Source organism: Gossypium hirsutum, chromosome A11, assembly GCF_007990345.1.
Source record: "Gossypium hirsutum isolate 1008001.06 chromosome A11, Gossypium_hirsutum_v2.1, whole genome shotgun sequence".
NCBI lineage: Eukaryota > Viridiplantae > Streptophyta > Magnoliopsida > Malvales > Malvaceae > Gossypium > Gossypium hirsutum.
Genome location: NC_053434.1, coordinates 33,279,254 through 33,305,287, shown reverse-complemented (window position 1 = coordinate 33,305,287; position 26,034 = coordinate 33,279,254). Strand labels below are relative to the sequence as shown.

The following is a 26,034-nucleotide window of genomic DNA, read 5'->3' as shown; positions in this document are numbered from 1 at the left end:
ATTAAAATTTAATAAAATTTATAGTTTTTATTAATTTTAATTTTTTATAATTTTTTTCTAATTTTTAATAAAATTATGGGCTTAATTGCTTTTTTTTAAAAAAGTTTGAGGGTGTTTTTGATGCATTTTAAAAGTTCAAGTATCTAATTGAGCGTAAAAAAATAGGGGTTTAATTACTTTTTTTAAAAATATTTGAGGGCTTTTTTATTATATTTTGAAAGTTTAAGTATCCAAATAAGTGTAAAAAAAAAGAACTTAATTATTTTTTAAAAAAAATTGAAGACTTTTTATATCCTTAAGTCATAATTAAATAAGTAAGGACACAAATTTTCCAAAAAATTATTAACTAAACGGCACGACAGCCTTGCAAATCATTTGATATCTCTTCCATAATTATTAATAGATGTAAACAATTGTTTCGTTTGGTGTCTTCAATATAATGATAGAACTTGTGTTTCAAAGTCAATTCAAGTTGTGGCCAAAAGTGTTTTGTTTTTGTGGTGATTTTAATTTTATTTGTAATCGTATATCATTCGCTTCTAAAATGTCAATGTACGCTGGTTATGTTAATTTATTTATCAAAATTTTGATTTAATGGTAATATTGAGGTTTTAAAAAGATTGAGATTATGGAAGAATTATTGATCATAATAACTGATTGTAATAAAAATGTAAATTATAGTTTTGTATGCGTATTTATAAAGTTTATTATTTCCACTGAGTGGTAAATTATAGTTTTGTATGCGTATTTTCAGCTTTGATATACAGTACAAAACTGTTGCATATTATTGAAAATTTCTTTCTTTGAAATCTCAACGTTTACGGGCAAAAGAAACAGAAATGGAAAAGGAAAAAGAAAAGGGAAAGCAGTCAAGGGAAATTCTATCTGTCCATCTAAACAAGGAATTGTATTTGTACCTTCTTTATTTTCTTAAATATGCACAGTGTAAATTTCAAACCAGATTGACACGTTTCTTTCCCCCCAAAAAATATTATTTTACTTTTCCAACCCGAAATAATAATAATTTATTGAAAATTAAATTAAAATAATCATATAATAAAGAACGCCTAAGAAAATTAAATATATTTCTTTTCAAAAAACAGCCCAAACCTTACTCGAAAAATTTATTACCAGAATGGAGATGTTACAATTAGGGCTTGAAGCTTGACCCGCCAAATCTTCTCGGTTTATCCCTCCGGCTTTGCATTCTTATGAAGCAGATCCGGATCCTCAAGTTTACTGTTTCGGACTCGAACCGCCTCTTTCTTCGATAATGGCGGCGAAATCTTCGCCCTCTGCTTCGGCGGATAGATCGGGATCTCCTAAGGACTCCTCGGTATCTCTCGCTCTTTCGATTTCGCTTTCTTTACCTGACATGCATTAACTAGATCTTTCGTTTCGTTCTGATTGAACTATTTTTGTTTGACTTTTCTTTTTTTCCAATTTCTGTTTCAGAATTGTCGACCTATTTGGTAGTAAGATTCATCTGCATTTTGTTAAATGTGGCTGATTGTATTTGAATTTATTTTTGCATTTTAGGGGTTAGTACTTCATTAATATGTAGTTTATATTTTACTATTTACAATTATGTAGGCAAAATTGTGACTAACAGATTTTAGGGTTTGTTTTTGAGTTAGGCTATCATCTTGTGTACAAGGTATATAATGTAGGTGTAGTTATTAGATGCTCGTGTTATGTTTGGAAACATAATTTGAAAATTAGGTTTTGAATTTTATTTGTTATATAAATTTTGAGAAGGGAATGCATACATTATGTATAGAATAGTTATGATTCACCATGATTATATATTAGAATGGTATAAAACATAGATTTCGGATTCACAAATATTTATAAGCATCCATTAAATCAATGAGATTGATAAATAATCACCAATGTTAAATTTGCATGCGCTTTATTACATAATTTACATTATCTTTGATGTACAAATCTAAAATTCGAAATCTAAGTTCCCTAATGCAACCTTAGGGGTCAGAGGTCAGTTTATTCTTCTTTTCCTTGGTTCAGTAAATTTGAAATGTATTTGTTGAAATTTTCTAGTATATGTTTGTCTCAAATTCATATTAATTTTGTCATCCTTGCTATTGGATTTTTCATTTTCACACAGATGACAACTGATGAAAAAAATCCCACTGTTAAGGAGGTTTTATTGATTATTGATTCATTAAAGATACAGCTAACAGCTGACCGATCTGTTTTTGTAAAGGTGAACTCCTAGGCTATTTGATTATTCATCAGCTTAAAGAATGGTTATATATACTAATCAGTTTGAGTTCATTTTGATTTCCAGAAAAGATTGGAAGAAAATAGACAAAAATTGGGTGGTATAACGTACCATCTCTACAAATTGTCAAATGAACGAAGAAGTAGTTGGATTAGTGATACTGATAGTGCTCTGGATTTATTGACAAAGAGGCAAAAAGATGCACTAGGCATGCAAAATGGTATTGATGCAAGTAATGGGGATAAGGATCGTTATAACTGTCAAGAATCTTCTACAGCAGTTCTCATGGGATCTAGTATTCCAGTCAAGAATGCTGTTTGTCCTATTAAGCTTGCAGAAGTCAAAAAGTTGCCACCTTATACCACGTGGATATTTCTAGACAGGTTTGTGAGGTCTACTAGAGTTTTTGTCTACTTCTCTTTTCTTACTCTGTTTCTTATATATACGGAAGTAGACCTTTCAATATTGAATACAAGGATTGCATGACATGGGCACGGTACAGAAAAGGTAACTCAAAAGATGACATGAAACAAAGGAATAATATGAACTTGACATGATGTCGCAAAATCTATATGAAGACTTTTTAATATATCAACAACATATCAAATTTTATATTAATGTAAAATACTTTACACGCTAAAAAAAAAAAAAAAACTTTAAGCACAATTATGATTTATGAGACAACAAAATGCAAGAATGCTACATGGAAACATGAATTGCTAGGTCTATGTGGTTTTACTTATATGTTTTCACAATGACTCTTGTTTACCCAATTTTAGAAAATTTATATGAAGAATTGAAGGATTTGCTATGGGGGGTAAAAAAGGTTGCTTGTGTTGAATAGCTGATTTTAGGAATATTTCTTTGAATTTAAAAAGAAAAAGATAATAACGTACTCTGGCTCACTTAACTTGAAATTTGGTCTCTATGCTTGCAATTCTTTCCTCATCTTTTGAACCATTTTAATCTGTCTTGCCTGAGTTGTCAGCTAATTTTAATTTCTTCTATTGTAGAAATCAAAGAATGACTGAGGATCAATCAGTGGTGGGTCGAAGGAGAATTTACTATGATCAAAATGGTGGTGAAGCACTTATCTGCAGTGACAGTGAAGAGGAAGTAATTGAGGAAGATGAAGAAAAAAGAGATTTTGTGGAATCTGAAGACTTTATTGTTCGGTTGGTATAATTATATTATCTATTGTGACCATAGTCGTGTTTATGTTCCTTTTGTTTTCCTTCTATTGGATTATTATTATTATTATTTTTTCTTTTACTTACTTTTCTAGTGGAGAACCCTTGAAATGCTCTAGAACATTTATATTTTTATGTGATTTATTGCTATGTTTTGCAGAAATTAATATTTTGTCTATGCATAAAAGATGTATTTAAATATTCAATACCAAAATATACGCAATCTACTTATTTTTAAAATAATAATTGTAAGTAGATTGATGGTTATTGGATACATTACAAGTATAGTAAAAGAGCTGGCTAATAAATAAACTATTTTTTAAAGGAAAATTGGGGGTGAAGAAGACTTCTGTAGCATCTAGTTTGCTTTGATTTGTGAACGTTATTTTAGGGGCTTCTTTGTACCTTTTGGATGTTTCCGATGTTATTTTCCTTATTTAACTTGTTCTTCTTTCTTAATAGAAAATAATCTTATGTCTTTTGTAGAAGGAAAATAAGCTCAGTTAATTATGCTACTTTTTGCTAAATTCTAATGCCTATGTTGTTACAAAATATATTTTTTTACTACTTGGACCTGTAAACAATCTTTACAGGATGTCTTAGAAAATGTTGCATACGATTTAATTGATATAGCATTTTTGATTTGTGATATTTGTGTTCTTAAGTTGTTTATATTGACTTTATGGACCTATAAGGCTTTAAACATACCTTACAAGGATTTTTAAAATTGTTGCCTGTAACTTAATCCAATTATAGCTAATAATTCACACATCTTCCTGTCATCAACTTGCCAGAATGACTATCAAGCAAGTTGGTTTGTCTGATCCAGTACTGGAATCACTAGCACAATGTTTGTCTAGAAGTCCTTGTGAAGTCAAGGTATGATTTCCACTTTTAGCAACTGCAATATTCTTTTGAGGGGACTGTTTTTCTCTCCTATCATTTACTGATAAAACTGGTCGTAGTGTAAACTTTCGTCTAGCTGTTCCCCATTTTCGTTTTGCTGGCTTTACAGAGATATGAAACACCGTCAAACATCTTATACAGGGAAGATATGAAACCCTTATGAAGGAGGAAAAGGATGCTGGGGCCTCTAAGAATGGGGATGTTGAAGTGGAAAATTGGAATTCTTTTCTTGAAAAGGATCTTGAAGCAGCTCTTGATTCTTTCGACAATTTATTTTGTAGGCGATGCCTTGTAAGCACTTTTCTTGCTCTTTATCAGCTCCGAGTTGCTTTTTGCTGTCTTTTAATTGTACCCTTCCCCTTTATATTTGTAGGTGTTTGATTGCAGATTACATGGATGTTCTCAGGACCTTATCTTTCCTGTGAGTTGTTCATGCAATTCTAAAGATTTATATTTGTCAGAGTAGTCATAGATTCTTATTTTCTCAGTACATTATATTAGCAGGCTGACAAACAAACTCCATGGAACCATCCAGATGAAGAGAATGTGCCATGTGGCCTGCATTGCTATCGTACGGTATATGTTTGACTGATCTCTTCCCTCTTTAAAACTTGATTTTCTTAATAGTTATACAGGATTGAATAATTTAATTCTAGGTTCTGAAGTTAGAAAGAAATGGAACAGTTAGCTCATCAATAGATCCCGAAGAAAAATTAAACTCTTCATCTGATGGTGTTGGGGCTCGAACATCATCCCATAAGAAATCTTCTGGTTCATCTGCTAGGAGGAAGGTAAAATCCTGCCAAAGTGAAAATGCTTCATCCAATGCTAAAAATCTTTCAGAAAGTAGTGACTCAGATATTGGACCTAGGCATGAAGACACCTCACCTATTCCCCAGTTATCACCTTCCAAGAATAAAATTGCTGGGAAATCTGGAATTCTCAAGAGGAATAGCAAGCGAGTTGCTGAACGTGTTTTGATTTGCATGCGCAAGAGGCAGAAAAAGATTGCAGCTTCTGCTTCTGGTTCTGGTGTGAGTGGAGGTGTTGCACCTATAGACATTAAACTCCAATCTGATGTACAAAATGAAAATGAAGATGTTATGTCTTCTTCACAGAACGTGAAACCCCCAAATACAGGACGATCGAGGAGGAAAGAGTGGTCATTAGGAGTCCAAGGAGAATTTTCTGAAGTTCCTTCCAGTGAGATGATTAATGGTTTGGCTCAGGCTATTAGCAATGGTGTCCTGAGAAAAGAAGAGTTTTTGGATGAAAACTTATGCGAACAAGCACCAAATGATGATAAATCTTGGAAGGCTATTGAAAAAGGTCTTTTTGAAAAAGGTGTGGAGATTTTTGGCAATAACAGGTATGTTTATGGTGTTTACATTATGTTTTAAGTTGGTTTTTATATGCAGTTGATAGAATGTGCACTGCATTTGAGTTAAGTAATTTTATGAAAGCTGTTGCCTATCTTATTGTTTTTCTAACACTAAAGAATATATTATCACCAAACTCAACAGTAGGTCTCTTCAACATACTCATTTCCTACTTCTATCTATTATCATCAAACTCAACAGTAGGTCTCTTCAACATACTCATTTCCTAGTTCTTTCTATAAGATATTATTAAAAGTAGAAGTTATGATAATTTTCTTTCCTTCTTATTCTCAAAATTTACAATCATCAGGACTCTAGTCTAAGAGTTGCTTTTGGTGTGTGTACTTTCCAGTAAATTGATGCTGTCTACTTACAGTTTACTCTTTTTCATGGCAGCTGTTTGATTGCCAGAAATCTTTTAAATGGATTGAAGACATGCTGGGAGGTTTTCCAATACATGACCTGCTCTGGCAATAAACTTGCTTGCCATGCAGCTGATGGTGTTATGTCTCTTCTTGATGGGTATTCCAAGTTTGACCTTAATGGATCCGTGGTTAGTAATGTTATTTGACTTAGCTTTGCAGGTTTGGGCATTAGGACTTTTGCTAGACTATATACTTCTAACATTTTCTTGTCTCTAATTTCACATTCTCTTATGTTTCTTTTTTGTTTTCTTATAACTCTAGGGAAATAATGAAGTAAGACGGAGATCAAGATTCTTGCGCAGAAGGGGTAGAGTCCGTCGTTTGAAGTATACCTGGAAATCAGCTGCATATCATTCAATCAGGAAAAGGATTACTGAGAGGAAAGATCAGCCATGCCGGCAGTATAATCCTTGTAGTTGTCAAACAGCTTGCGGAAAGCAATGTTCTTGCCTTTTAAATGGGACCTGCTGTGAAAAATATTGCGGGTGAGATGTTATTTTTTCAAGCTATGTTCCATTAAAATATTTCGTCAATTCATTCCGTCCTTGTCAATTTTGGCTTTTTTAGCTTTCTTAGATTAAGATATAGATTTATGGTATCACATATGCATTGGTTATTGTTGATTCACATATTCTCTCCTGATATTTGCTCACATGTATAGATGCCCTAAGAGTTGCAAGAATCGATTTAGGGGCTGTCATTGTGCTAAAAGTCAATGTCGAAGTCGTCAGTGTCCATGCTTTGCTGCAGACCGGGAATGTGACCCAGATGTTTGTAGAAACTGTTGGGTCAGGTGAGCTCTAAATTTGATTTTCCTTTTTATTGTTGTGTTAGTAGCCTTAAATAGGAAGAAATGAATGCATCTGCATGCCTAAAAATATGCAAAAGTAGCATTGAAAAGAGATACTTATTTTCTTTGGTAGTGTTGATGTTAATTTTGTGTGTTTTCTACCTCTTGGGAAAGGATTATTTTAACTTTGGCCATGATGTAGCTCAATCTGCTTTCTCAATCATGTTTGGAGATTGGACATGCTTCTATATATAATTTATTTCTACTATCTCACATCTATGTGCTATTAGTTTATCATTAGCAATTCATAAATCATTTCTATAATAAACTTTTGTTAACATAATAAAAATTTTCATAGATGCTACTAATACATGAGTAACATTTTAGCATCTTGAACCAAAATGTAGTTTCTGCTAGTAGTGGCTTTTCTTTGGAATACAAGAGCACAATGTCCATTCTATGTTCTTTGGGGGTTTTAGGTGCATCTTGATTTTAAAATTCTGGGATATGTGAGTTAGATCAACACTTATAATGCTATTATGATGCTTGGAATCTGTAAATTACTAGAAATTAGGAAGCTAGAAATCAGGAAATGATACTGAGTAATAAAGATGAAATAATATCCCTAAACTAACTCCTAAAATCTAGAAATTAATAAATTGATTAACTGTCAACATTTCCTCTCAATCTGGTGAGTAGATGTTCATCTTGGTCTAGGGAACCCCTTTGTAAGGGCATCCGTTACCTGTTGTTTGCTAGGCACATAGGTCAGGCAAATTACCCCGTCTTCTATTTTTTCTTTAATAAAATGTTGATTAATCTCAACATGCTTCATTTGGTGGTGATGAACTGGATTATGTGCAATATTTATGGATGCCTTATTGTCACAAAATAGCTTCATAGGTCCTATACTAGGCACATTTGGTTCTTCCATTAACCTCTTTACCCAAATCAGCTCACTAAGTTCCCCGTGCAAGGGCTCTAAATTCAGCCTCTGCTACTGCGAGGTACAACCAGTTGTTGCTTGCTTCTCCAAGTAACCAAATTCCTCCAAATCATCTTACAATAACTTGATCTGGACCTCCTATCTTTGACTAAACTTGCCCGATATGCATCAGTAAATGCCCCCACACTTCTCTGGTAAATTTTCTGGAAGAACAGACCTTTACCTGAAGTTTATTTTATATATAGTAGGATTTGATTGACTGCTTCAAGATGCCCTTGACACAGAGAATGCATGTACTGGTTGACTACACTTACAAAAAATTGCAATATCTGATATTGTGTGAGAAATGTCCCCGCTGGATGTTGATATCTCCCCTGTACTCCCATTGCCTGCTTTTCCAAGCTTCATATTCACAACTATGGGTGTTTCCGTTGGCTTGCAACCAAGCATTCCAGTTTTATTTAAAAGATCCAGTATATATTTTCTTTGAGAGACAAATGCCACTCTTGCTTTTTTCCACTTCCATTCCTAGAAAATTTTGTAATTGCCCGAGATCTTTGATTTCAAATTCACTTCTAGGAGTCTTCTTAAGCCTCTCCATTTCTGTTGTGTCATCTCCTGTTAAGATAATATCATCCACATACACAATCAAGATAGTTTTGTTACTATTATGTGAATGTTTGAAAAAAAAGAGTATGATCAGTCTGCCCCAAGGTTTTTAGAACTGGACCAGTGGTCACACCGATCCAACCGGTTCAATTGAATAAATTATTAAAAATCATAAACATTAAAAAATAGAAAAACCCGGTTCAACCTGTTTTTTAGCCTGGCTCATACCAGTTTGTAGGTCAACCAGTACAATCCCTTATTCTGGACTGGTACCCTGGCTAGTTTCCCATCCAACTGTCTAATTGGCTAATCCGGTTCTGAAAACAGTGGTCTGCCCTTGATGATAACCTTGCCACTTTATAGTCTCTGCAAATCGATCAAACCATGCTCTAGGAAATGTTTAAACCATAAAGTGACTTCTTCAGTTTGCATACCTCTGTGTTGCCAGGCATCCCGTCAAAACCTAGAGGCAAGTCCATGTAGGCCTCCTCATTAAGTTCTTTGAGAAAGGCATTTTTTATGTCCATTTGATGTAGTGCCCAATTGAGATTAGATGCTAGAGGCAAGTCCATGTAAGGCCTCCTCATCAATAATTAAATTGAAATATTCTCAACCAGTATCTGTTAGAAGAATTTGATTGACCTGTCAAACTGATTTTTAACCATTTTGTGAAATGGCTGGAAAATGGAGGTTGCATTTGACTTTTCTTTGAGAGGGTATGCCCAACATGCTCTAGAATGGTCTAAATAAAGGTTATGAACCATTGTGTTCTTGAAATACTATTTACCCTTGAGGGACCCCAAATGTCACTGAATAAATGAAGAAGGCTTAGATGACCTGTATGGTTGACTTGGATAAAGAGTACGTGTATGTTTGGCTAATATACAAGTTTCACAACAAAAAAGAATTGACATCTTTGTTTATAAATAGAGATGGAAACAAGTTGTTAAGAAAGGGAAAACGAGGAAGACCTAACCTATTATGCCATAACATAACTTTACTAGAAGCCAATTCACCACTTAGTACTGCCAGAGCTTACTTGTCTGTTATCCTCAAGATAGTACAGCCATCTCGCATCTTAGCATTGCCAATCCTCCTTCCCAACAGTAAATCCCGAAATTCAGCAAATGATGGATAAAACCTAGGCACACAATTTAAACAATTTGTTAATTTGCTAATAAGCACCAAATTGCATTTTAAGCGTGGAACATGAAGTACAGATAGTGTCATTTCCGCCAACTTTACAGAACCTTTTTCCAGCAACAGGTAATAAAGTACCATCAGCAACTGTAGTTTTTAAGTTTTCCAGGCCAGGAGTATGGGTAGAAAAAAACTTTATCGTAAACTGTCATATGATCTGAAGCTTTTAGACAAGTAGGAGGAAAATCAATTATCTTTCTAGGCTACTCCTAGAAGGTTTAAATAACACCCTTGAAGAACCCTCTAGAGTTGCATCTGCCATGACTGTTCTATTAAAAAATCAGAGAAAAAAATGGCTCTTGATAAACAGAGAATAGAAAGAATGTCTGTAAAAGAGAATAGAAAGAAATTACTGTTATTTTTCATTAAAAAAAAATTCTAGTCTATTTATATGCAAGAACTATCTTATTATGATTCTTAGAGTCTGTAAATTACTAGAAACTAGGAAGCTGGAAGTCAAGAAATGATACCGACTGACAAAGATGAAATAATATCCCTAAACTAACTCCTAAAAATATGATTAATAAATTGATGAACTGTTAACATATACACATATTTCAACTCTCCATATAGCTTCTAGCATCTTATCCTTGAAATTGACCTTGCAGTTGTGGTGATGGCACTGGTACTCTTGGAGTTCCTCCACAAAGAGGTGACAATTATGAATGCAGAAATATGAAGCTTCTTCTCAAACAACAGCAAAGGGTAATAGCGTTTTTTCTTCATTCTCATTTTGTTATTCTCAGATAGATGAGTGCCTATTGTCTTGGTGTGTGAATATGCTTCAATATATAGTTTTAAATATTCAAGGAAGATTGAATTGATTAGTCCCCCCTTGTTTTGTTCACTCCCGTTTTAATAAATCAAATGGGCTCCTCTGAAACATTGATATATCACTCTTGTTTAATGTCTCCAGAACTGGGACATGACTGTTCAAAACTATTCCGTTAATATATAAGATCTTGTGTTCTTATTTGTCTCAAGAAATGAATAGTGATTGCATTTGGGCCTTAAAGCACCTGGAAGTGACAATGAGGATTTAAAACTTTTTGTGGTATAGAAAATGTTGTTCTATAGACGGCATATAAAAAGCACCATGCTTATCTGAGGCCAGGAGTGGACTGCTTTGGGGCATTTCTGCATTACTAGAATAATCCTTCATTCTGACGCTTTTTATATTCTCAAGGGGTGTGATGGGTGGGCAGGTTGGAGGATGACTGTTAGTGGGTGGACAAACATATAATAAAATCCATTTTATTACCGTCTAGAAAATATAAAATGGAAGTGTCCCTTTTGTGCTTATTCCATGTGTAGCAGAGCTGTTCTGTTTGTCACTGACTAGAAAAATATGCGAGTCAATAAAGTTACGTATTTGTGTTGACAAGACTTGCCTGCGATATATGCACAGGTCTTGCTTGGAAGATCAGATGTTTCTGGATGGGGAGCTTTCTTGAAGGTAATACAGGATTTGTCAACTTGATGTTTCTTAAGTCTTTTCTTTCTGTTTTACACACTGTTTAATTTTTGGGCATTCTTCAGAATAGTGTTGGCAAGCATGAATACCTTGGTGAGTACACTGGGGAACTGATTTCACATAGGGAAGCGGATAAACGAGGAAAGATATATGACCGTGAAAATTCTTCATTTCTCTTCAACCTGAATGATCAGGCATGCCCTTAAATATTTTCACCCTTTTTTTTTTGGAGGGGGGGGGGGCGGGGCAGGGGTGGGGGTAAGATGTAGTATCTTCTCTCTTTCCATGTACTTAGCAAATGCTAATTCATTGGATATGCAATCCTTTTCAGTTTGTTCTTGATGCTTATCGAAAGGGTGACAAGTTGAAGTTTGCGAATCATTCTCCTGATCCTAATTGCTATGCAAAGGTACACTCTATTTTGCCTGCAGGAAATACCTTGTTTGTCTAGAATGCCTGGACATTCAATTATTTGTTCTTTTGCTATTTATGATTTCATCCTGAAGCCGAGCCATCTTGCTGCAGGTCATTATGGTTGCTGGGGATCACCGGGTGGGAATATTTGCGAAAGAACGAATTAATGCTGGAGAGGAACTTTTCTATGACTATCGTTATGAGCCTGACAGAGCTCCTGCATGGGCAAGAAAGCCCGAGGCATCTGGTTCCAAAAAAGAGGAAGTTGCTCCTTCAAGCGGACGTGCCAAGAAGCTTGCTTAACCCAACCTTTCATTTAAATCCTAAATTCAAAATTCTTTTGCCATTCTTTCACAGGTAGAAGGATCATTCTCATTCTCATTGATAGATGATAGGAGAGGTTAATATTCCCTCATTTTGTTGGGCATTCCATTGTCATCTCCACCTATAACTTATTTGATTTTCTTTTTAAAATATATGCTTTATTGCAATCTAGACTCTGTTCACTTGAACTCGGGAAAAAACAAAGAACCCGCCACTTACCATCTTTCAATGGATCAACCTCACTTTGAAATGCCATCTTTCAATAGTAGATATCTTTTTGTTATGACAGGGTGAGTGTTGCTGTATAAGAAATTAAGAAAACAACGCAAGTGAAATTAATTCCAAACTAAATGAATGATTAAATAGATATTAATTTATAAAATTTAACATGGATAATCAATTTATTAATTTATAAAATTTAACATAGATAATCGATTTTATTGTATTTTGAATTCTGAAGTTAAATATTCTATAAAAAAATTATAAGTGTAACAAATGTCCACGCTATAAAACTACGAGGTAACATCTTGAATAATATTAATCCTATGGCTACTCATCTTGTGAGTGGAATTGAATTAATGATGGTTAGTTGTTTATGTATTTATTTTTTTGGTGATTAATTATTTATATGTAAAATAAAAATAGTAAAAGAATACGAAAGTAATTTTAGTTGCAGTGATTTTGGCTAATTATAACAATAGTGATTTAATTTAAGTTTAAAATTTTTTATTCTAGTCAGAGGTGTTTATGGGTCGGGTTAGACCTAAGCATGATATTAGCGTATTTTATATTTGTCAAACTTGACTCGACCCAAAATATTAGTCTAAAATTTTGTCCAAACCTGTCCATATTTGTAAAAGACTAGCTCAAGTCTATTTTAGGTTTGCCTATTTAATTTTTTAAATATATTATATTTTTAATATTTAATAATTATATATAATTTATTTATTGAAATTTTTTATAAAGTCATCTTAACATTATTTTAATGTTTACATTAGAGTAATATTATATATTTAGTATATGTTTATTTTTTTAATATATTCTAAATTACATAATATATAAAAATAACATAATATAAAGTATTATAAACTTAAAAATGGATTGAGCTAGACTCGGGGCCTTGAATGTTTGAGCTCGAGCTTGACCCATAATTTAAACGAGCCTAATTTTATTGTCCAAATCCATTTTTTGGGCTTAATATTTTTGCCTAAATCCTCCTAAATTTTGGGCAAGCTTTCAGGCTTGAACAAGTAGCCCGATCCATGAATATGTCTGCTCCTAGTGCCTTTCTTTTATTGGCATAATAATAAGTTCACCCTTTAATATTTACAAATTCTATCAACTTAGTCCTAAATCTAAAGAATCTAACAAATTTAGCTTTCAACTTAACACATTTTGCCAATTTAGTCTTGATTCTTAAAAGTAAAAAATATTTTTTTTAAAGAAAAAATTCATTTTTCGATAAAAATGCATGCAAAATTATAAATCGTTTTTAGTTTTATTCAATAAAAATGCATGCAAAATTATAAAATAATCCATTTCAAGCAATTTGGTCATTTTTGACATGTTTACAAAATTGCCCATAAAGTTTTACTTTTATTCAATTTAGTCCCTGAGCCTAAAATATGCAAATTAGCCATGCTAGATGAATATTCATACATATTTTTCCTCCTCCTCCTCTCCATTCCACATCCTTAATGTAGATAACACACTTGTAAGTAACATTATCCATAATTTTTATTATTTACTTTTATGAATATTCAAGTTGTCTTTCTGCATCATAGTCACTAAATTATTTATATATGGATCTATAGAAATAAAAATTAATATCCGATAATTTTCCCTGAATCTAGACTCATATATATTCTTACCATAAAAATTTCAGAATTTTTGGTTTAGCCAATAAGTACAGTTTATTCTTTAAAGTTACCCCTGTTCTGCTGTCTGACAGTTCTGACCCCTCTTCACCAAAAATTAATTATCTCCTCATAAACGATTCAAATGATGTTCTTGTTTGTTTCTATTAAAAATAGACTCATTTAGTATTTTAGAAATATAAATTTAAGCCCCTAATTATTTTTATTAAATTTTTTATGATTTTTCAAAGTCAGAACAGGGGAACCCGAATTCATTCTGACCTTGTCTCACAAAATTCATTATATCTCAAAATTTACAAATCCATTGCTTACACTATTTATTCTATGAAAAACTATTCTACATAATATTTAATTAAATATTTTTTTCATCTTCTAATTCGATTTCTACAATTTATGGTGATTTTTCAAAGTTAGTCTACTGCTGCTGTCCAAACTGTTTTTGTGCAAGCTATTAATTACCATGTTATAACACCCTTATTTTCTTTTTCTACACCATTTCTCATCACTTTCTCTTATTTTCTCTTCACTAACATATCAAAAACATAGGATCTTATGTAAGAAAACTCTACTATAACATTATTTCCATGCTTTGTCAATAATAACAAACTTAAAAACATATTGAAATCTTGATATACTTACCTTGTTCTATTGATACTAATCTTTAACTTGATTTTCTCTCTCCTCCAGCTTCTATTTCTTGAATCCAACTTGATATTCTAACTCCCCATGCTCTCCTTAACATTTTTGTCTCTTGGTAGCTATGGAAATTCATTTATTTTTTGGTAAAAATGGTGAATTTTTGGTAAAAGGACCCAATTGTAAAGAAAGCAAAACTTTCTTTCTTCCTCTCTTTCTCTCACGTTAGTGCATGGGAAAATATGGATGAGAATTTCTCATCTTTTTTTCTTTATATACTAATAAAATAATAATAAAATATCTTATTAAAGTATTAATAAAATAATATTTATCTAATTAAATAATTATAAAATATCAAAATATCTCTAGCATCATTATTACTTTCTAGATTTCTCTCTCTTCCAATTGACCATTTTGCCCTTCATTATCTTTTAAAATTCCATCCTTGAGTCATCATTTAATTTGGTAAAATTGCAATTTAGTCCCTCATAGTTCTTCATCTATTCAATTTGGTCCTAATTCATCCATTTTCCTTAGTTTCTAGATCATTCCACTCTTAAATTATTTACACTATTGGTCCTTCAAATTTTTCATATTTACACTTTAACCCCTCAAATTATGAATATTTACTCTTGTGCAATAAAACTTTTCCCACTTTTACAATTTAGTCCTTTCTTGAATTAATATATCGTAATATACTTCTCAATATTGACATAACTCAAAATTTCCCTTTTTTTCACTTTATTTCCTTATTTTACTATATCAAGGATAATATCTTACTGTAAAAATTTTCAGGGTATTACAAATTTACTAATTGAATCAATGTCACTTAGTGAAATGTAGTATTTTATTGACCTTAGGGACAGAATGAGGCCTAAAGATGAGTTAACATAGTGAGTGTGCAGGAGACCATTCAAAGACATAAGAGCTCAAGGCTGGTCGTGGCGTTGCAACATGAGATTGCAACATTGGAAATTTAATGTCGCAACATAGGGAGTAGAATACAAGAATCTTAAGTCTGTCTTGGAGTCGCGACACATCCTTGAAGCCACCTCTGAACCAGAGCATATTGCCTTCGATGTCATGACACAGATACTAGGGTGTCACGACACCGGTCCTGTACGGGATTAATTACGAGCCAAGGGCATTTTGGTCCGTACAATGAAAATTAAACATGAAAACGTCAGCTAACTTGGGGTTGAGGACGATGACTACCCTAAATCTATAAATAGGCTCTGTCAGCGCTTGGCTAAGGACAACTTTTCATATTTTAAGTTTTTCTCTATAATTTTAGTTTTAGCTTTTCTTTCTCTTAGGTTTTAGATTTATTTTACAGTTCTTTTCATTAGTGTTTTTTGGAGAACATGATCTGTAAACATGATCAGAATATTTTGGATTCCGTGCTTCATTCAAATACATCTCAGGATTTTTCCTAAACTTGGTTCTTGAATTGTTTTTAATGTTCATCTTATTTATCAAGTTCATTGTGTTTATGAGATCCATGAGGAACTAATCCTCTTATAAGGAATTAGTGAGTGGAGATGTGATTAATTAATTGCTATGTAGGGTTTTCTTAGTGGATCAACTATTTGGGAGAGGAAGAACTTAAATTTAACACCTTTAACCCGTATCTTTCGCAGAAATAGGATTACGGAGCCTTACCAGAAACTTTTAACTTAAAACATTCGATTACAATCATTATAAAACACACCATATTCCATTCAAAACACTTCAGAAATGATTCACGACTAAATAAAAAACATTTAGAACTTCATGGCAAAAGATAGACAAATTCATACTACAGGGGTCACACGACCATGTGGCCAGGCCGTGTGACTCACACGGTTGAGACACATGCCCGTGTCTCAAGTCGTGTGGGCATTCGATATAGGGATACACGGCCGTGTCCTAGCTAGTGTTTGTGCCCGTGTAACTCTCTGATTTGGTTCACATGGCCAAGCCATACGTTCGTGTTCTAGGTCATGTAACTCTCGAAATGCAGCCTTTAAAAACCTACAGGGGACACATGGTCATGTCGAGTGATTGTGTGTCACACATGGCTGAGACACACGCCCGTGTCTTAGGTCGCGTAGACACGAAATAGACCAATTTCAAGCCATTCCTTTCACCCATTACAAGCTCACACCTATAAGACATTTGCACATACAATCAAGCTTCAAAACACACCTAAAACATGCTTAATGAGACCAAATCGAATACCAAATTCCAATCAACCAATATGCCATATAGGCACTTCAAATGCAAACATACAATTTTTCTAAACATATACATGTACTTAACACATTTCATTCATCAACACTTAATTCATTTTCCATTACAAAACTCATCATAATTTGACCACATTTATACCATTACTGATAGTTCATATCTACTTCAAAGCATACTTCCATTTGGTCTCATTGTAAACATACCAAATGGTCATTCCAAACATGCCTAAACATAAGTATATTTAACTATACCATATTAGATTCATGCCATATCAAAATAACTTTACCATTTCGTCTATTTCTCACATATAATCAAAACCATCAAAATGACACAAAGCTATTCATTTCCAAATGGTATCAACAACCAACATTTATTCATACCACATTTCAATCATGCACATCTATTCAAAACTTTTCTAAAGCATACTATAACTTGACCATGTTGAGGTCAGTTTATCACCTGTCACTTTGGCCATTTAAACATGCATTGACACATGATCAAAATAACACACATCAACAAGGCATCAAAAGTACCAAGTTTACATCAACCAAAATGACATATACATTCCAAACTCATCAATTACCATAAACCACAAGTCCACCTATACATGCCATTATAACCTTGATCAAGACACTATTGATAAAATCGATGGATAGTGTGATGGATCTCTGACTAGCTTCTAACTTGATTGAGCTTCCGATAATCTGTAAAGTAAAGGAAAATAACTATGTAAGCAATGTATGCTTAGTAAGCTCGTATAAACTTTAAGCATAAAAATTTCATTTCAATAATTAATTGATTATGTAACGACCCGAATTTTTACGGTTATCGAAAAAGTTTATTTTCAGGTCTTCGTTTCTAAAAAAGGGATTCGTAAATATTTATTAAAAATATTTACGAAGTTAATTGAGTGATTAATTAGAGTTTAATAAGGTGAATTAGCTTAAATAAATGTTAATTAGGTATAAGGATTAAATTGAATAAAGGGTAAAAGTCTAATTATAGATCAAAAGAAAGTAAAAATGACTAAAATGACAATTAGGCCATTTAGCATAAATGAGGTGGCAAAGCAATATAAAAATCTAAAGATTTTGTTTATGATTTAATTTAGATTATTATTATTATATTATGAAACAAATTAAATAAAGACAAACGTATGGTAGTGATTTAATACAAGTGTATTAATAGAAATATATATATTTGTGATATTTTATTTAATTAGTAAAAGATATTTATTAGGTAAAATAAATAAATTGTGAGATTTTTGTGTAATGAACAAATTAGATAGTGACATTTGTAATAATGTGAATATATACATTTGTATTATATTTATTTATTTACTTAAAAATTAAGTAAAAGATAATTACTAATTAAATAATTATATTAGGAGACTTTTATTAGTAAATAAACTGAAAGCATGACAATTGTATGGTATTCATATTGTACAAATGTATGGTATTGATATTGTACAAATGTATAAAAATATGTGTACAATTGTAGTATTTATACTTGTTATTAAAATAAATTATAATTTATATTAATTATATTATAAGATTTTTGTATGATAAATAAATAAAAGAAAGACAAATGGATGGTTATGATAACATACAAATGTAAAAATATTTATAAGTGTACATTTGTGATATATGTATTTGTGTATTAAATAGATATTTATTAAATTATTATTATTATTATTATTATCAAACAAATTGAATTATGACAAATGTAGGCTGGAGATAAAATACTTGTGCAATAATATGTATAATATAATTGTAATACATGTATTGTTTATTAAAATAGATGTCAAAACCATTTTTATTTTTGAAAAAAAATGGGGATCGACTTTTAAAACCGAAAGTGGAGTCACCACCAATGTTTTTGTTTAGGTGTGATTGGATCACCTAATAAAATATTTTATTTCATTTAAATCAATTTTGGTCCACGTAAATTTAAAAATGGGTTTGGGAGCCGGTTATGTATGAGAAAGGATTAGCACCCTCACTACGCCCAAAAACTTGTACCAGATTGATTAAGTGTTGTCCTTATGTCTAGGGTTTTTTCAAAAAATTTGAAATATGGTTCCTTTTAAAACATTTGAGTGGTTTAAGCTGGTCGTCAAAACTTTCTCGTTCCAAAGGTATAAAGCATCATATCTAGCACGATAGGACATGATCCTTTATACCTTTGAGAACATGATTGAGTTTTGGCTTCCAAAAGCTCTTAGGTCAAAAATTACAAAAGGATGTCTAGATATTTAGTCCGACAAAAAATCGAAACCTAGCATGGTAGAGCACGATTTCTCGAATTTCTAAATGCTGAACATTGCCTTATTTTAGGATTTTTTAAAAATATTTGTAAACTCAAAACATATTAATCTTACTTGAAATACAATGGAATAATTGATTTTAAAGAGTTGGAAATTATAAAGCGACATTTGTAAACCAAAGGAAAAAAATGAAAACATGGGATAACATACATGCATAAAATACGATACTTGATGATTGAAGATAATATAACTTATTTAATCAACTTACAGAACAAACAATTAAATATAACTAATCTAAGAAAAATATAACCAATTTTTCAAGCATGGATGAAGAACAATTGATATAATAATACAAAAACAAAAATAATATACAACAATAATATATATAGCCTAATATAACACAATCAATACAAGATATACAAAACAAAATGGAAATTAGAAATCAATGTGGTATATAACAATTTTAAAATAATGATGAACTAATGAACACATAATGTATATAATATATGAATTGCTGAATTGATGAATTTGAAATAATTTGTAAAAAATTAAGGATATATATAATATCATTAAAATAAGTGTTATAGATTGAAGATATTTAAATCAAATAGTATACAAAGTGTTAAAAACATTTGTTAAAATTGGCAATATTCATATAATAAAGGAGAATTTAAATAATATACAAGATATGTAAGGATATCAAAAATACATAAAAAAATATAATATTAGGAAATACTCTTAATAAGTTTACAAAACATATATATAAATACATTTAAAGTAATGATTTGTAAAAAATAACACGGAATCAATAATGCATATAAAATTAAATTAATTTTATCATAAATTGTATATGTAATAGGTTTTAAAAATATAATTATGTATACAAATAGATTTAAAAGAAATTATATGTATAAAATAACCTAAATTTATAAATTGAACATATGTACCACTATATCCAAAAAACATTTAAATGAAATATTATATAGAATGTTAAAATAATATGATGTAAAAAAAAATCCAAATGATGATTTTATAAAAACAAGGTGAGGCTATCAAAATAGCTCAACACATATAAAAAATATTAAGAACCTTAAAATAATAAGCATTTCAAAGTAAAACCTCAATTAAAATAATAGATGTACAAACATATATAGAATATTTAGAGAAATATTGTACAAAATGTTAAAATTATATGATAGAAGAAACTTCAAAATAATTGTACAAATAAAAACAAACAAAATTGTTAAATGGATCAACACATATACAAATATTAAATGTATTTTAAAATGGTAAGTTATACAAATAGAAAACTAAATTAAAATAAAATTAAAATAAGAGGGATAATTTAAAAATAAAATAAACTACTGGGATTAAAAAAGGGACCCATGCGCAATGCGCGCGAATTCACAGGGACTAATGATGAAATAATCCCCGATCCCAAAACGCTGCGTTGAGACGCGGGCTAAAATGCAAAAGCATACAGATTTTGGGGAAAATTTAAAAAACAAATAAGATGCAAATAAGAGCCAATTGAAATGCGGCACAAAGGGGAGGGATTAACCGCGCATATTACCCATTTAAGGCAAAAGGGAGCAGATCTGGCCTTCAGATCGGGTCAACGAGTGGATCCCCCCTTTTCTTTAAACATCGTCATTTTTAAATAGCTACTAAAGCCTTATTTTCATTCTTTTTCTTCTTTAAGCATAGCAAATCATTTAATTAAAAGAACTACAGCCCTAAAATTATTTTGCTAGGGTTTCATTCTAGCAGCCGCTGAACCACCATTCAATTTGATGGTCGATGGTGCATGAGCAACGACCTGATCTTGCCACCGAAGGTCATGCCCATGGAGATCTAGTAAGCTACTCTTCCTCCTTTTCTTCTTTTTTTTTTTAAAAAAAAACTTCAAATCGTATATTATTCTTTCGAAAAACAAAGCAAAAATTTGAAGGGAAAAAAAAATAATCGACCCTCGCCCGGATTTCCTCACTTCTGAGATGTTTGGGCTTTCATCGGCGTCGATTCAAGTATTTTTTTTCCTATGCTAATGTTGCAAGCAAATCGCCAAAAAAAAACCAGAGGAAAAAAAGAAGTAAGCAGATTTTGAAATCACCTTTGCATAACTTTTGTTTGATTGCTATTTTCTGATATTCGGTATGCGTAAGATTTTCCAGTGCATCCAGTGGCTTTTTATAGCCGCATTTTATAGAATAAATAAAAATAAAAAATTACATTTTTCTACTGTAATTTGCTGTATTCTGTTAGCTTGCTTTCTTCTCGTGTGTTCTTTTGCAGGTTCTATAGACGCAAGGCTGTACGGAGGAAGAGGCCGTAGAGGCCGTGGGTGGGAACCACTCGTGGGAGCCCTGATCTGCTGCTGTTCTAGCGTATTCTAGAAACCTCTAGGGTTTCTGGTATCTTCTGTTATTGGGCCTTTTTTGGGTTATTTTTGGGTCTCGGGTTTGGGCCCAAAATTTTGTAATTGGGTTTGGATTTAATTTAGGCCCGAAATTTTGTAAATGGGTTAGGTCTGGGTTTTAATATTTGGGCTGAACTGTAAATGGACTTTGGACCTATAAAAAATTTATTATTTATTATTTTTCATTTCTCTGGTTTTATTGCGGGCCGGGCAAATTGGGCCTGCTACAGCTGCCCCTTTTTGCTCATTGTCGTGTAACGAGGATGAAGCAAAAACCTTAAAAGGACCAATTTTGCCCGGGTCTTGCTGCATCTTTGAATTTTTGGCCCTTCTTTTCTTCTTGTTGCCTCACTCCAATTCACCACTGGAACTTTAAGGAGAATAGAATTGGTAATTTCAACCTGCTCCACTGAAACTTCAGGTAGACAAGGCTGGTGACTTAAATTTGCTCCATTGCTGATACGTGGAGATAAAATTTGCTATCTTTGACCTGCTCCAAAACTGTTTAAGGAGACAAGATCCTCAATCTTCAGTCTGCTTCCTTGCTACTTCAGGAAGATAAGACCAATTTCTTCAACCTGCTCTTTTGCTACCTCAGAGAGATAAGGCTTGGTAGCTTAAATCTGCTCCATTGCCAATACATGGAAATAAGATTCACCATCTTCGATCTGCTCCGCTGCAACTTCAGGGAGATAATATCTTCAATCTTCAGTCTGCTTCCTTGCTACCTTAGGAAGATAAGACTCAATCTTTAACCTTCTCTCTTGCTACCTCAGAGAGATAAGGCTTGGTGGCTTAAAACTGCTCCATTGTCGATACATGGATATAAGATTCGCCTCTTTCGATCTGCTCCACTACTGCTTAGGGAGATAAGATCTTTAATCTTCAGTCTGCTTCTTTGCTAAAGATCTTTAATCTTCAGTCTGCTTCTTTGCTACCTCAGGAAGATAAGACTCAATATTCAACCTACTCTCTTGCTACCTCAGAGAGATAAGGCTTGGTGGCTTAGATCTACTCCATTGCCTATATATGGAGATAAGATTCGGCATCTTCGATCTGCTCGGCCACTGATTAGGGAGATAAGATCTGACTTCACCAATATCGCTACACTGTCCTCTGGGGAACATGTCCTGTAAACTTGATTTTAAAATTAAAGGTATCATCACTCGTTGTTCATTAGTATGCTGACGCTGACGTATTCTCATCCATTATCTTGACAGAGTATCCCAAAGAAACTATCATATTCTGATCAGCAAGCTTGCCCCACTATAATTCCAATGTCCCTTCTACTATTCGTTCTTGAGACCAAAACATTGCAACCCATATTTAAACTTTCATCTGTTTGATCTACTACTTCACCCCTCGGGCGTTATAGCCAGATATGTGTGTTTGATATTTGCATGGATACAAAATATCATTTCCCTTTTCTTGAGCATAACTCCTTTTTATATTGATCATTTTTTCGAAATTGTATCACCAACACCACATCTTGTCCTTTTGTCCAATCATCATTTTGAATAACAATCCCAAGAAGTGATTTATTCAAATATATCCTTGAACTTGGTGTGCTCTAAGCAATAGTCCTGCTTCAGATTCTTGTATTATCTAGAAATTTGTCAAGTAATATGCGAAACTTCTATTGTGAAAACATTACTAGTTCATTCATCATTATTTCAATGCAACATGCTTGCAATCAAATTGTAATAATGGATAAGAAGGGAATTGAATTTGAATTCAAAGTGAATAAATTATCAAAAGAACAACAATGGCCATTGATTTGGGCATGTACATCTTGAAAAAGAAAGACTAATTTAAAGATAGCCAATTTATTAGAAATAAAATGAAGACTAGGTACCCTTGATATCGCAAACTGAGCTTCTCCGTAAGAACTTCTTGAAGACAAACTTAAATTTGACATGTGTTTAGGAGATCAGAAGTACTCTGTCAATGCCTCAAGATGCAACATACCTCTTTCCTTGTTAATTCAAGTATAGCAAGATCATTGCCTTCCCACTTTAGATCAACATTTGTGCCACCCTTTTCGGGTTTTCAACTCAAATCCCCTTTGGTCTCAAGGCGCCCTTTGCGGGTTTTCACATTGGCCTCTCATTTTTCTTTTTTTTTTTGACTTTATTTTTTTATTGAGTCTCAAAGCGCTCTTTGTGGGTTTTCACTTTGGCTCCATATCTTGTCATTTTTATTAGGTCTCAAAGCGCCCTTTGCGAGTTTTCACTTTGGCCCCCCCTTTTTTTTAGAAAGTCTCAAAGCGCCCTTTGTGGGTTTTCACTTTGGCTTCTTCCCCTCCTTAGGTGTAATAATTTTTGATTGAATCCAAGTTTACTGGATTAGACAAGTTTTTTCCATCCATTTCAGCCAGGATTAATGCTCCTTCAAAGAAAGCTTTCTTTACCACATAAGGCCCCTCCCAATTTGGCATACATTTTCCTCTGAAATCCTTTTTGTATAGGAAGAATCTTTTTCAAAACCAAATCTCCCTCATGAAATTCTCTTGGGCGAACCTTTTTTTTCAGAAGCCCACATCATTCTTTTTTGATACATCTGACCATGCTTATCGAAACCATTTTTTTATTTTAGGAAGAAACTGGGAATCGACTTCTTCAAACCGAATGTGGAGTTGCCACCAATATTTTGGTTTAGGTGTGATTGGGTCAACTACTAAAACATTTTGTTCCATTAAAGACAATTTTAGTTCACGTAAAATCAAAAATGGGTTTGGGAGTCGGTTACGCATGAGGAAGGGTAAGCACCCTCATTACGCCCAAAAATTGGTACCAAATTGATTCGATGCTATCCTTATATCAAAGGTTTTAAAAAAAAATTTCGAAGTGTGTTTCTTTTTAAAAATGTTTGAATAGTTCAAATTAGTGGTCAAAATTCTCTCGTTTCAAAGATATGCAGCATCATATCCAGCACGATTGGACACGATCCTCTATACCTTCAAAAATACGATTGATTTTTGACCCTCAAAAACTCGTACGTTAAAATTATAAAAGGATATCCAAATATTTAGTTCACCGAAAAATCATACCCAGCACGATAGGGCATGATTTCCCGAATTCCCAAATATTGAATATTGCCTTATTTCAAAATTTTAGACTAATAAGGAAAATTGGAAATTAGCTCAAAACACGTTCATTTGTTTTAAAATAGATGAAATACTTAATGCATTGTATCGAAACATTTGCACAGAAAAGGATTAATGAACATGAAATAATATAGTACAATAAATCACAATTAATAAATCCAACAATTATGTACAACTATTCTAAGTAAATGTCACCAAATTCTTAATCATGGATGGAGAACAATTGATACAATGGTCAATGACTAAGTGATATACATCAACAATAAATATGGCACAATATAAAACGATCCACAAAACACGTACAAAATAAAATGGAAATTAGAAGTCAATATGGTATAAAACATTTTCAAAATAATGATGAATTAATGAACACATGATGTATATAAGTTGACAATTTTGCATAAAAACTAGTGATATATAATTATTGAAATAAACATTATAGAATAAAAGTTTAAACACAAATTCATTTACAAATTCATTTACAAATTGACAATGTACATGATAACTTAGATAATATATAAAATATGAAAGGATAATAAAAATACATGATAAAATATACCATACATAATAGATTTACAAAACATATATATATATAAATAGATATAGGAATAGTTATTTATAAAAAAAATATTATGAAATTAATAATGCATAGAAAATTAAGTTAATCTATAAATCGTATAAAAAAATAATTATGTATACAAAAAAAAAACTATATGTACGAAATGCATGAATTTAATAATATTCTTGAATCAAACATATGTTCCAATATATGTATGTATGTGTAAAAAGGATTTTAAAATAAGCAATGTATAAAATGATTATACGTGAAACAAATTAATTTTGATTAATGATACACATTGATGATATATGCACAAAAATAATAAGATATGGAAGTGTGTAAAATAAGTAAATTGTACAATTTAAAATATGGTCCTTAAAAGAAATATACTATACACATAAATAACTTCAAAGTAAGATATATACATAGAAAAATACTTACATAGAGTTATATGAAATCAATAATATGTACTATAGTAAAATAATTTAATATGAGTTATACACATGTGAAGACGCTTTAGAAATAATTGTATGTTAAAATAACATGGAATTAAAATATAAATTATAAGATTAACTTAATTTTATCATAAACTATACATGTAATAAATTAAAAAAAACAATTAGATACAAATTCGCTAAATAACATGGCTTTAATAACGTATGTAGGTTAAATATAAGTACTAAATATATGCTTAATAATAACTTAAATGACACATAAAATAGATGAATTTCTCACAAAAGAATATAAACATTAAAATATGTGAATAAATTCAAAAGAAATTATAAAATAACATAAAATTAATAGCATAGATAAACTAAAATGAATTTTATTACAAATAATACACCAATCATTAAAATGATAGAATAAATGAGAAAAGATTATAATAGTGTTTTTTAAAACAAAATTCAATTATCAAAGCAACGCGAAATATCACAACCAATAATCAAGCATGTAAAGAAAATGTATGTACAGTAAATAAAAAATGAGGATAAAAGACTTAATTGAAACAAAATTGAAACAAGAGGAACAATTTACAAATAAGA

At 31.8% G+C, this 26,034-nt stretch overlaps 1 protein-coding gene across 5 annotated transcripts; it reads left to right on the top strand.

Annotated features, from left to right (window-relative positions):
- Nucleotides 1-964: 964 nt before the first annotated feature.
- LOC107898158 (histone-lysine N-methyltransferase CLF) lies at nt 965-12,154 on the top strand. 5 transcript variants are annotated; one of them, XM_016823717.2, is made up of 17 exons: nt 965-1,336; nt 2,126-2,224; nt 2,309-2,625; nt 3,256-3,417; nt 4,227-4,311; nt 4,480-4,629; nt 4,712-4,759; nt 4,843-4,914; nt 5,004-5,707; nt 6,114-6,270; nt 6,404-6,627; nt 6,804-6,935; nt 10,296-10,392; nt 11,096-11,143; nt 11,227-11,355; nt 11,493-11,570; nt 11,687-12,154. In XM_016823717.2, exons 1-17 carry the CDS (start codon nt 1,274-1,276, stop codon nt 11,876-11,878), a joined length of 2,757 nt encoding a protein of 918 aa, XP_016679206.2. In that variant the 5' UTR covers nt 965-1,273; the 3' UTR covers nt 11,879-12,154. The 5 variants fall into 5 exon arrangements, with proteins under 5 accessions (XP_016679206.2, XP_016679194.2, XP_016679201.2 ...); XM_016823705.2 differs by having other exon boundaries at nt 4,995-5,707; XM_016823712.2 differs by having other exon boundaries at nt 4,840-4,914.
- The last annotated feature ends 13,880 nt before the right edge of the window (nt 12,155-26,034 follow it).